General features: G+C 54.0%; 1 protein-coding gene across 4 annotated transcripts in view; it reads left to right on the top strand.

Annotated features, from left to right (window-relative positions):
* MLPH (melanophilin) overlaps positions 1 to 12,611 on the top strand; it is a 68,541-nt gene extending 55,930 nt beyond the window's left edge. For all 4 annotated transcript variants that reach the window (XM_050751657.1, XM_050751658.1, XM_050751661.1 and 1 more), the window contains 6 exons: positions 132 to 287; positions 1,894 to 1,986; positions 5,756 to 5,833; positions 7,865 to 7,922; positions 10,979 to 11,079; positions 12,183 to 12,611. In XM_050751657.1, coding sequence (XP_050607614.1) covers positions 132 to 287; positions 1,894 to 1,986; positions 5,756 to 5,833; positions 7,865 to 7,922; positions 10,979 to 11,079; positions 12,183 to 12,209 — 513 coding nt within the window. In that variant the 3' untranslated portion in view covers positions 12,210 to 12,611. The remainder of the gene's footprint in view (positions 1 to 131; positions 288 to 1,893; positions 1,987 to 5,755; positions 5,834 to 7,864; positions 7,923 to 10,978; positions 11,080 to 12,182) is intronic.
* The last annotated feature ends 345 nt before the right edge of the window (positions 12,612 to 12,956 follow it).

The raw sequence follows: 12,956 nt of genomic DNA, 5'->3' as shown, positions 1-12,956 counted from the left end.
GATGGGTTCTGCAGCTGTGAAACCAGCTCCCAGGATTCAGAGAGGAGAGCAACGTCATGGCGAATCCCCATCTGGGTGAGACCCCGCACTCCCTCCTGCTGCCGGTCAGCCTCCGTCCTTCTCTTTCATAGGTGAGCATGGCTGCCCATCAAACCAACAGACAGGAAAAGAGCTCCCAGGGCCCTGGGGACCCCGTCCAGCACAGCAGGACCACAGATGAGGAGCTGTCGGAGCTGGAGGACAGAGTGGCAGTGACGGCCTCAGAAGTCCAGCAGGCAGAGAGCGAGGTAGTCTGGAAGGCACAGGGGAGCACTGGGTTCCGCAAACACAGATGGTGACCACACCCGAGCATTGAACATCTGACAGCTCTAACCATCTGACAGCTCACACCGAGCCCTCCCCATTGGCCCAGCATGCACAGCTCTGAAGGCCAAGCATGAACCTGGGGGTTTCTGTGGGACTCACCTGGCTCACCACCCATTCACTGAGCCCTCCACCCCTTCCCTTTTTCCTGTTCAACTTGGTGAGGTACAGGCAGGGTTTCCACCAAGAAAAAGGTGATGAACACACAATCCCTGACCCAGGATGGGGGCCTAGAAGCAGGCCTGGAATTTAGGACAGCCCCAGACCTCAGCACTGGACTCTATCCCGAGGGCCATCTGTGAGTCTGAGTTGTGGCTGCAGAGCTTGAATCTGGGTCTGGAACCTATCAATAGTGCACAAAAGTCAAAGGGCAGAGCCAAAGCATTCAGGCCTCCCAGGGACAGCCAAGGAGACTTGGGCACTGCTCTGTCCTCCCTGGAGACCTACAGAGAGGAGAAGTTCTGCCCCTCAGACTGTGGGGACAGCCAGCCCCCACGACCCGCCTCCACTTCCCTTCTCATCAGCAGGTGTCTGTCACTCCCTGAGGACAAAGAGCATGTCCCCTAGAGCTGTTCAAGGGGAGCAAGTCAGGCTCTGGACTTTCCCTTCATGTTTTCCTTCTTGCTTTGCAAATAAATGTAGCCCACATTGTGTAGGTCACGGAAGATCCAGCTGCGAATGTCTTAGACCAAGCCCCTGCCTTCCTGGAGCTTGTGTTTTTAGTGGAAGGAGATAAACAGCAAACAAACAAACAAGATCCTTTGGGTTCATGAAAGGTGTGATTAAGACAGTCAGTGAAGATGAGCCCCTAGAGTGCTCGGGGCGGGGCGATTTAGATAAGGTGGTCAGGAGGGATACTAGGAAAATAAGCCAACCTGGCAAATCCAGGGGACAGGAGTCCGGGTGGAGGCAGCAGCATGTGCCAAAGCCCTGGGGTGGTGGTGAGCTTGGTGCGTGCAGGGATTACCCGTGAAACCCTGAGACCGGGTCAGAGTGATGAAGGGAGAGTGTGAGGAGGGTGGACGGCAAAGGCCCCTGGGGGCCACTGGAAGGATCTGAATAGGGGGTGATGGGACCTGGTTCTAATTTCCAGAAGCTGCCCCTGGCTGCTGTGGGAGGAGGGGCCTAGGGAGGGAGGAGTGGAAGGGGGACTGGGCAAGGATGATGCCAGTGGGGGTGGCCGACTGCTAGGTGAAGAGTGGCCACTACTGTCCTTGCCAGTCACGGCCCCTCCTCCAGTCCCTCATGGGAGCCAGACTCCCTGAGACTCCAGAATACGCCCCCCATCCTGCCTTCCTCCTGCCTGGGTGACTCACAAGGAACACCCCCTTCTCACCAACCACGAAAGACAAACGCCAAGGGGACCACCAAGACGGGCATGCGGCTGGGACGCCAATCTTAAGGGAAAACACAAGTAAAATTGGCTCCAGGAGTGAGCTGGGGGCAGCTGCTCTTCCTGTCCATGACTTTGAGGCAGGACCTCGAGCGTCTGTCTGAGGGGCCGTCTGTCTGTCTGCTGTCGTCTCGCAGGTTTCAGACATCGAATCCAGGATTGCAGCCCTGAGGGCCGCGGGGCTCACGGTGAAGCCTTCGGGAAAGCCTCGAAGGAAGTCAAACCTCCCGGTGAGTGGGGCACAGTGGTGAGTGGGGGGACGGTGGTAAGTGGGGGGACAGTGGTGAATGCAGGGACAGTGGTGAGTGGGGCACAGTGGTGAGTGGGGGGATGGTGGTAAGTGGGGGGAACAGTGGTGAGTGGGGAGGGACAGTGGTGAGTGGGGAGGGACAGTGGTGAGTGGGGAGGGACAGTGGTGAGTAGGGGCACAGTGGTGAGTGGGGGGACGGTGGTAAGTGGGGGGGGACAGTGGTGAGTGGGGAGGGACAGTGGTGAGTGGGGAAGGACAGTGGTGAGTAGGGGCACAGTGGTGAGTGGGGGGACGGTGGTAAGTGGGGGGGGACAGTGGTGAGTGGGGAGGGACAGTGGTGAGTGGGGAAGGACAGTGGTGAGTAGGGGCACAGTGGTGAGTGGGGGGACGGTGGTAAGTGGGGAGGGACAGTGGTGAGTGGGGGGGACAGTGGTGAGTGGGGAGGGACAGTGGTGAGTGGGGCACAGTGGTGAGTGGGGAGGGACAGTGGTGAGTGGGGGGACAGTGGTGAGTGGGGGGACAGTGGTGAGTGGGGCGGCAGTGGTGAGTGGGGGGGCAGTGGTGAGTGGGGGCAGCAGTGGTGAGTGAGTGGGGGGGGCAGTGGTGAGTGGGGGAACAATGGTGAGTAGGGGAACAGTGGTGAGTGGGGGAACAGTGGTGAGTGGGGAGGGACAGTGGTGAGTGGGGAGGGACAGTGGTGAGTAGGGGCACAGTGGTGAGTGGGGGGACGGTGGTAAGTGGGGGGGGACAGTGGTGAGTGGGGAGGGACAGTGCTGAGTGGGGAGGGACAGTGGTGAGTAGGGGCACAGTGGTGAGTGGGGGGACGGTGGTAAGTGGGGGGGGGGACAGTGGTGAGTGGGGAGGGACAGTGGTGAGTGGGGAAGGACAGTGGTGAGTAGGGGCACAGTGGTGAGTGGGGGGACGGTGGTAAGTGGGGGGGGACAGTGGTGAGTGGGGAGGGACAGTGGTGAGTGGGGCACAGTGGTGAGTGGGGAGGGACAGTGGTGAGTGGGGCACAGTGGTGAGTGGGGAGGGACAGTGGTGAGTGGGGGGACAGTGGTGAGTGGGGGGGACAGTGGTGAGTGGGGGGGACAGCGGTGAGTGGGGAGGGACAGTGGTGAGTGGGGGAACAGTGGTGAGTGGGGCGGCAGTGGTGAATGGGGGGGCAGTGGTGAGTGGGGGCAGCAGTGGTGAGTGGGGGGGCAGTGGTGAGTGGGGGGGCAGTGGTGAGTGGGGGAACAATGGTGAGTAGGGGAACAGTGGTGAGTGGGGGAACAGTGGTGAGTGGGGGGGAGCAGTGGTGAGTAGGGGGGCAGTGATGAGTGGGGGAACAGTGGTGAGTGGGGGGGCAGTGGTGAGTGGGGCACAGTGGTTAGTGGGGGCAGCAGTGGTGAGTGGGGGGGCAGTGGTGAGTGGGGAAACAGTGGTGAGTGGGGGGGACAGTGGTGAGTGGGGGGAGAGTGGTGAGTGGGGGGAGAGTGGTGAGTGGGGCACAGTGGTGAGTGGGGGGAGAGTGGTGAGTGGGGGGGGAGAGTGGTGAGAGTGGGGGAGAGTGGTGAGTGGGGGGGACAATGGTGAGTGGGGGGCACAGTGGTGAGTGGGGGGCACAGTGGTGAGTGGGGGGACAGTGGTGAATGGGGCACAGTTGTGAGTGGGGAGAGAGTGGTGAGTGGGGACAGTGGTGAGTGGGGGGACAATAGTGAGTGGGGCACAGTGGTATGTGGGGGGGGACAGTGGTAAGTGGGGACAGTGGTAACTGGGGGTATAGCAGGACAAGCCACAGACAAAACCCCTCAGACACCGAGTTAAAGAAGGAAAGGCTTTATTCGGCTTGGAGCTTTGGCAGGACTCACGAATCCAACAACTGAGCTCCCCGAGTGAGCAATTCTTGTCCCTTTTAAGGGCTTACAACTCTAAGAGGTTCCGTATGAAAGGGTCATGATCGATCGAGCAAGCAGGGGGTACATGACTGGGGGCTGCATGCACCGGTAATCAGATCAGAACAGAACAGGACAGGGATTTTCACAACGCTTTTCCATACAATGTCTGGAATCTATAGATAACATAACCGGTTAGGTCAGGTGTCTATCTTTAACCAGGCTCAGGGCACAGCACTGGGCTGTGGATTTCATTTCTGCCTTTTAGTTTTTACTTCTTTCTTTGGAGGCAGAAATTGGGCATAAGACAATATGAGGGGTGGTCTCCTCCCTTAGGGGGACAGTGGTGAGTGGGGGGACAGTGGTGAGTGGGGGGACAGTGGTGAGTGGGGACAGTGGTGAGTGGGGGGACAGTGGTGAGTGGGGACAGTGGTGAGTGGGGACAGTGGTGAGTGGGGGCACAGTGGTGAGTGGGGGCACAGTGGTGAGTGGGGGCAGTGGTGAGTCGGGGCATAGTGGTGAGTGAGGGGGACACAGCAACCTCAGTTGAGTTGGTGCCCCCCGAGGCCTCCCCACAGCACACATGCCACCGGGGTCTGACAGCAGGATCCTGGCCCCCTCACCTCCCTTCCCGTGAACATCCGGCCCGAGTTTCCTCATAGCCAGTTACTCAACTATACCTTTGTTGGGGTTCATTTTTGTTTATTATTTGTTGTTTCTACCAAAAGCTCTTTATGAGGGGACTCTGAGCCCTGCTCTGAGGATCTGAAAGGCACACACACTCACAGTGTGAAATCCAAAAGGAGCCACCTGAATCACATTGCCTCTTATTGAAAGCCTTAGTCCGCTGCAACGTGAAGATGGATGTGACTAGAAGGGATGGCGCAGGAGACTCACATCAGAGGAGCTGCTCATGTCAGACCAACATCCTCCTCTCCTGATCCCATCAGGAATCTTCAGACAAAACCATCCTGATGAGGACATTTGGCAAAAGAATGGAAGATGTCCTTAGGAGAGTCCCAGACAGGGTCACGACGGAAAATACAGGATGCCCAGTTAGCTTTAAATTTCAGATCAACAATAATCTAGTAAAAGTATGCCCCCATGCAACATTTGAGACTTACACTAAAAAAATTAGCTGTTGATCTTGTGAACGCAAAATATCTGAGACAGGTCTCAGTCAATTGAGAAAGTTTATTTTGCCAAAGTTAAGGACACACCCATGACACAGCCTCAGAAAGTCCTAAGACTTGTGCCAAGGTGGTTGGGGGAACAGTTTGCTTTTATACATCTTAGGGGGACATGAGACATCATCAGTATGTGTAAGATGTACCTCGGTTCGATCCAGTAAGGTGGGACAACTTGTAAGTGGGGGCTTCCCGGTTATAAGTAGATAAGAGGCAAAAGGTTACATTATTTTGAGTTCTTGATCAGCCTTCCACTGAATACACAATTTAGTCTGGCTCAATGAGTCTGTGTTTTTACTTAAGCAACAGGGGAGAGGAAGCAATCCGATCTGCAGGTGAGCTTCAGAGGGATGACTTGGAATAGAATGGGAGGCAGGTTTGCCCTAAGCAGTTCCCAGCTTGACTTTTCCCTTTAGCTTAGTGTTTTTGGAGTCCCAAGATTTATTTTCTTTTCACAATCTGAAATTCAAAGCTCCCTGGGTATGCTGCTTTTTAATTTGCACAGTCTGGCAGCCCTAGTCCCAGAGCCCTGGAATGGCATACTGGAGGTGGCCGTGCAGTCCCAGAGTCCCCGACCAAGCGTGCATAGAGAGCATCCATCCTTACATCCGGCTGACACATGCCCATGCTCCTCCCTGTGGACAGAGGTTAAACAATAACATAAAGTTTCTTCTTTGTCCTCTAGATATTTCTCCCTCGAGTGGCTGGGAAACTTGGCAAGAGACCAGAGGACCCAAATGCAGACCCTTCAAGTGAGGCCAAGGTACGTGTTACTCCATCCAAGCCCAGACACCGCACGAAGGCGGAAGACTGCACCCCTTTCCAGCAGTGTGGCAAGTCCACAGGGTGGTGGAGCTCCTGTGTCTGCAAAGCCGCCCACACAGCTGCAGTGCCCACACAGCTGCCACAACACCGTGGCAACTCCCATGGGTTGGCTTCCTCGGTGGCACACACTGAGCTGGGTTTGTGTAGATGCATTTGTTGAAAATCCAAGAAAGCCCAGAAGGGGAGTGGGAAAGTGAGATGGGAAAGGAAGGAAGCAAGCATCCGACATGAAGTAAACCCACACAGGCTGACTGTGGCTCAGTCCTCCTGGGGGCTCTGGAGACCATGCAGTTCACACCCCAGAGTTAATTCCGTGTAGGAGCAAGGCCACCAGCACTTATCCTTCCACACCCGTCAGTCCTGAGTAAGGGCCAGGCCCTGGGCCACACACATTCCCAAGCACTTCTGCCCTTCCCTGAACAGGCACAGCGGGCCAGTGGCCTGGGGACTGCCTCCATCTGGGAGACCGAGGCGCTGGCTGCCGAAGGTGGAAACACCCAGGAGCCAGTGCGCTCAAAATGGCACAAGGACTTGCGGCGGTGTGAGCGGGACCCACAGATGGCAATGCACAGAGGGCGGAGCCAGCCTGGGAGGGAGGAGCTCCCTGCGTTCAGGTGGAGTGGTTAGGAGTAGGATGAGGGGTGCCATGGCCAGCACCCCAGGAGGAATGGGCTTCAGCTTCAGGCCCTCCCTGCAGCCCAGCGCCGCAGGGAGCCTCGAGGAACACCTAGCCACTCCTCATCACAACCCTGGCAGTTCCTCACAGTGACATGCAGTGTTTTCAAAAGTCCATCTTTCCACATGATGTTTAGAGCACCCAGCGGCTAGGCAGTGCTATTAACCCTGTTGTACTGATGAACCAACCAGCCAGCTCAGGGCAGTGGGTGAGCCTGATCCAGATCACAGACAGGAAGTGACAGCAGGGTCTCAGCCCAGGCCATGCCTGACACCCACACTCTTCTCTGGGGGGGGCCACTTCCACCTTTGTCCCCAGAAGCGCAGCCTGCCAGCTTCTGCAGCACCTCTGGGAGCCACCCACAAACTCAGCCAGGCAAAATCCCAGGGTGCCAGACACCAGGAGAAATTTCTAGGGGAATTAGGCCATTTGGCTGTCTCTTCACTTCCCTGAAAAGCCAAACAGAGAATGGATTTCTTATCGCATCGTAGCAAGGTAATCAACTGGAAAAGAGACAGGAGGAGAGGAGAGGTGTGAGGACCAACAGTCACAGGGACCCGGGAATCGTATTAGACACAATTGATCTTCCAGTGTCCTTGTAAAGAGAGCTACAGGCCCACTTTACAGAGGAGGAGACCAAGGTTCAGAGAGGATAAGAAGTGAATTAGCCGGGTGCAGTGGCTCACACCTGTAATCCCAGCACTTTGGAAGGCCGAGGCGGGCGGATCACGAGGTCAGGAGATGGAGACCAGCCTGGCTAACATGGTGAAACCCCATTTCTACTAAAAATACAAAAACAAAATTAACCGGGTGTGGTGGCAGGCTCCTGTAGTCCCAGCTACTCAGGAGGCTGAGACAAGAGAATGGCATGAACCGAGGAGGCGGAGCTTGCAGTGAGCCAAGATCGCACCACTGCACTCCAGCCTGGGTGACAGAGCGAGACTCCGTCTCAAAAAAAAAAGAAGTGAATGAATTGCCCATGTCACACAGTGGTAAGGGGGTAGTGCTGGGATCTGAACCAGACCTGCAGGACAGAAACTTATACACCTTCTGCCATACCACCCGAATGTGGCAGCTCCCCCAAAGCTGAGCATCTCTTATTTCAGGCATTTAGTGCTTAATTTATTGAAAATGTCCATTCTAATGTTGCTAAAAGTTCAAATATTGCTAGAAAGCAGAAAACAGTGAGCCTGGTTAATTAGAAGCTGGAAGAGCAATAAGAAATCAAAACTTAGTTCACAATTCCTAAACATCACAATTGGATGAAGCCTGGAGACACTCTGTTTCTTCTAGGCAATGGCTGCGCCCTATCTTCTGAGAAGAAAGTTCAGTAATTCCCTGAAAAATCAAGGTAAGAGCCCTCTGCTCCCCGCACCCCCATGAGCCTGGGAAATGAGCTCCAGGGAGGAAAATGACAGTCGCAGCTCTGTGTGTTTCTTCATAATCTGTGGGACATATCTCGTGTCCTGACTCCCAAAAATCGTTCCCAGTGCCACTCGGGTCACCCTCAGGACCCAGCACGTTGGTGTTCCAGACAGCTGGAACTTGCTGCTTTAAGCGTGCAAAGGTGGCCCTGGTGGCAGTGGTGATGGTGGTGGTGTTTCCATGTTTTTCTACATAAATTGTCCTAACATGGTACACAGTTTCTGGCCTTCTTACAGAAAGTACAGGTCATCATTTAGCCTTCCTTGAAGGCTTGGTGGTGAGAGGGACATTAGCTTTGTCCTGGACTAATGGGATGTGAGGCCTCCCCAGCATGTGGTCGGGCTCTTGGGGTATCTGTGTGCTCATTTCATTCACTCAACCTGTGACCCAACCACTGCTTGCCGGAGGCTGGCAGCTCCTCTCCCCATTCAGAGCCCCGTCCTTCTGCTGTCGAGCTGTTTCAGGCCCCGCCCCTCTGCTATCCAGCTGTTTCAGGCCCCCAAGCATTGTTGCATTGATCTGTTGTCCCTGTTTTCTGAGCTTTGTCCTCACACACACCATCATTCAAACTCTGCCACAGCTGCAGTCCTAGCAGACAGTGTGTGTCCCTCCTCTGCTCACAAGCAATCCTTGGCTCTCAACTGCCTGCAGAATGAAGTGGGATTTCTTAGCATAGCCCTGCAGACTTTGGCCATTTGTCACACACTGGAGTCAGCCGGCCCCCTACTACACCCACCTAAGGATGCACCTCCTTCCCATGCATGGAACAACACAAGCAGACGCTGGTTTCAGAGTGCGCCACACAAGCACATGCCTCCACGCCTGGGTGTGCCCCCTCCCTGCCCATCTCTGTCCTATGAAGTCCTCCGGGGCCAAGTATGAAGCCTCTCCCCTGGGGCTCTCCACCACCTCCCTGCAACACCCAGCACATTGATCCCTCTTTCCAGTCAGCTCGCTCCTTGGTCAGTCAGCCACCCACCTCCATGCCAGATCGCTCTTTGCACCCCCTGAGCTCCCAGCACACATTCTGGTCAATCCTGGGACAGAGCTGGTGCCCAAGGCCCTTTGGGGCTAATCCCAGATTCAGGATCACCAGCCAGGAGAGCGACTTTGCCAGAGATGACCTGCTAAGGAGCTGCCAGCAGGGGCTCCTGGAGATCCACGTGCTGGCTCTGAGGGGAGTTTCCAGCACGTCTCGTGGGCTGAAATCCAGGTGGAGATTCTTGTTTTGTTTTGTTTTGTTGAGACAGAGTCTCACTCTGTGGCCTAGGCTGGAGTGCAATGGTGTGATCTCAGCTCACTGCAACCTCCGCCTCCCGGGTTCAAATGATTCTTCTGCCTCCGCCTCCTGAGTAGCTGGGATTACAAGTGCCCACCACCATGCCTGGCTAATTTTGTATTTTTAGTACAGACAGGGTTTCACCATGTTGGCCAGGCTGGTCTCGAACTCCTGACGTCAGGTGATCCACCCACCTTGGCCTCCCAAAGTGCTGGGATTACAGGCGGGAGCCACCATGCCCAGCCGAGAGGTTCATGTTTGTAGCAGGAGGACAAAGGGCGATTCCTTGCATCCTCTGTATGAATGGTTTCGTGAAGGGTAGACTCTGTCCTATCCAGAGACCTTACTCATGTCCAGTCCAAGGCCAGAATAGCTCACCCCCGGCCCCCTGATAGCCCACAGGCATTTTGGGGTCTGAACGGCAAAGTTGAGGCCTGACCTTCACGTTTCTCCCAGCCATCATCACCACCCTCCGCCAAGAGTGGCCAAGGGGGCTTTTCACTGTCTACAGAGGCCAGCCTCACACACTGGCAGGTCCTCGGGCCTCCATCCCAGGGTCTGTGGGGCCTCGTGTGACTTCACTCCTCAGGAGTCATGATCCCTCAAGTTAGGTGATTCCCTCCACAGAGGTTAGTCCTGGAGCAGGGACAGAGGGTCGGCAGGCCAGGCCAGATGACCCTGCAGAGAGAACAGCACAACAGGAGCATGCTGCTGAGCCAACTCCCAAAAGAGGAAAGGGACAAAGGCCTGGCTTGTAGCATGTGCCAGTTTCTGTGGCATAAATTCTCCCGCGCTGGCTGATCACAAGTTCCCAGCTGATGTCACCGAGTGTGGGGTCAGGAAGAGGCGCACACAGTCAGCTCTCAGGAGCCCTGGCAACTGGCTCCAGTCAGGCAGGCCACAGAAGACATGCAAAAGTGAAGAAGGGCCTGCACCAGCCACCTGAACACAAACACTCAACCAGGATGTGAGGCCAGATGCCCCCAGTTACACAGCCACGGCCCCAGGAGGGGCCCCGGTGATGAGGGTCAGAGTCTGAGACCCCTTGGGCTGTTGCCATGTCACAAAGGAAAGGCAAGGAATCTGGGTATGGTGGCTCACACCTATAATCCCAGCATCTCAGGAGGCCAAGGCGAGCGGATCACTTGAGGTCAGGAGTTCGAGACCAGCCTGGCCAACATGGTGAAACCGTGTCTCTACCAAAAAATACAAAAATTAGCCAGGCATGGTGGTGCACACCTGTAGTCCCAGCTACTTGGGAGGCTGAGGCAGGAGAATCACTTGAACCCCAGAGGCGGAGGTTGCAGTGAGCTAAGATTGCGCCACTTCACTCCAGCCTGGGTGACAGAGCAAGACGTTGTCTCAAAGAAAAAGAAAAGGAAAAAGAAAAGACAGAGACCGCATACCAGTGCAGTGCAACGGGCCTTTCTGCTGTTTCATTAGTGTGAGGATTCCTGGGGCCACAGTGAGGTGGAACGTTAATGCCTGCTCCAAAACAAAGGAGAAAGAAGTTGGCAAAACTGTTTATTTGCATGAAACCTGAAATGTAAATGTCTTGTTAAAAATATGTGATGTGGAAACTTCTTAAAAGGGGATATGTCCATTTTTATTCTACCTTTTAAATGTCTGAGGAGGCCTAGGCACTTGTTTGGGCTAGGTATGTGATTGATAAAGCACCATCCCTCTCCCTGTTTTCCCCAAAGGCAAAGATGATGATTCTTTTGATCGTAAATCAGTGTACCGAGGCTCGCTGACACAGAGAAACCCCAACGGGAGGAAAGGAATGGCCAGCCACACCTTCGCGGTAAAGTTTTCTCTCATTCTCTGAGGAGTTTTTAAAATTCAGTGACCCATCAGATTTATGTGTTAATATTAAGTCTTCAGAGCAAAGAAAATGGAGATAAACAAAACAAGGATTCAGACCAGAGAATCAAAGCAAAAAGTAAAGTCTTTGCCAACGAGGGCTTGAACATCTAAATACTCTGAAATTAGAATAATATCTTCTTGTGTTTTAGAGCTTTAAATTTTCAAATACTTGTCCACACACCCCATTGGATGAGGACCTGTGTCATTGACCCAAATTTATAGCTGAGAAAACAGAGGCAGAGAGAGGCTAAGTAAAACACCCCAAGGGAGTTCACCTAATATTGTGAAGAACACAAACCCAGCTTTTGACCAACTTGTCCATGCATGTATGTGTGTGGCTGCATTCACTCCTGTGTGCATTTGTGTGTACTGTGTGCATGCCTGTGTGTTTGTGCACACCCATGGGTAGGTACCTGCTTACACACCCAAGTGTGTGTGTTACCACAACGAAAGCACAGATTTATTGAAAAGGAAGTTCACTCCACAGAGTGGGAACAGGCTAGAGCCAGTGGCTCAGGAGCCTGGTTACAGAATGTTCTGGACTTTAAGTGCCCTCCAGAGGTTTCCCATTGGTTACTTGGTTATACCCTATGCAAATGAAGGAGTGGACCCAATCAATGTGATCGGTCGCAGGAGGCAACCAATCGGAGGCTGAAGGGAAGTTACAAATTTACACATGAAGACTTGGCCAATGGCTTGTCTGATTGGTTGGGGGAGGGGACCAATCCGAGGTACTTTCCATTTTCATCTGAGATGCAGAGGAAAGGGGGCATAGCAAAGGGAGTAGCCGCTGGACTTTTTGCTCCTCGGGCACGGAGAGGTGGGGTTTTCATTTTGATTCAGTTCTAGGAAGTTAGCACGAATTGGCCGTAGGTTCCCTACCTCCAGACCCTATTCTCTTGCCCCACGTGCGTGTGTGCACAAACATATAATCTAAGTTTATGTCTACTGATGTGCACATCCATGTACACACCTGTGTATTTGTATGTGCACGCCCATGTGTGTCTGTGTTATATGCCTGTGTGTGTTTGTACTTTACAGAAACCTGTGGTGGCCCATCAGCCCTAACAGGGGACAGGACAGAGCAACAGAGCAGCCCTGCACTCTTTTCCCTCCACCACGGCCATCCTGTCCCTCATTGGCTCTGCGCTTACCACTGTACACAGTCACCATCCCAGTGAGAAACAAGGAGCACCCTCTACGTGGACTCCCCCTGCAAGAGGACAGCGACATTCAGTCCTGCACTGCTCATTTGGGTTTACTGATGACTCCTGGCCACCCCACCAGCCCCTCTGATCTGTGAGAAACAGCTAAGCCGCTGTGACTTCCCTTTAGGACAATGTTGTGTTAACCTTTGAAGGACACACAGAAGACCTTTATACTGTGATCTTTTACCCCTTTCACTCTTGGCTTTCTTATGTTGCTTTCATGAATGAAATGGAAAAAAAGATGACTCAGTTAAGGCACCAACCATATGTGTATTCTTGATGGTCTATATCGGGGTGTGAGCAGATGTATGCTTATTTCTTGTGGGTGTGATTGGAAATTAGGCATCCAGACAAGTGACTGAACTAATGACCTGCTGAATAATGAGGGAGGAATAGACACCCCAGTCCCCACCCTACGGGCACCCACTCTGCAAGTTCCCATGTGATCTGTAGACCAGGGGAAATTACACTGTGGTCAAGGGCAGAGCCTGCACATGGCAGCAAGTGAGCATCTGATACATGCTCAGATGCTAGTGCAGAAAGCCTGCTGGGAGAGGGAGAGACAGCAGGCAGAGATCCAGATGGGCAGGGAAGAGGTCTGGTTCTA

This window comes from Macaca thibetana, chromosome 12, assembly GCF_024542745.1.
Source record: "Macaca thibetana thibetana isolate TM-01 chromosome 12, ASM2454274v1, whole genome shotgun sequence".
In the NCBI taxonomy this organism is placed as follows: domain Eukaryota; kingdom Metazoa; phylum Chordata; class Mammalia; order Primates; family Cercopithecidae; genus Macaca; species Macaca thibetana.
This window is presented reverse-complemented; position numbering and strand designations above follow the sequence as displayed.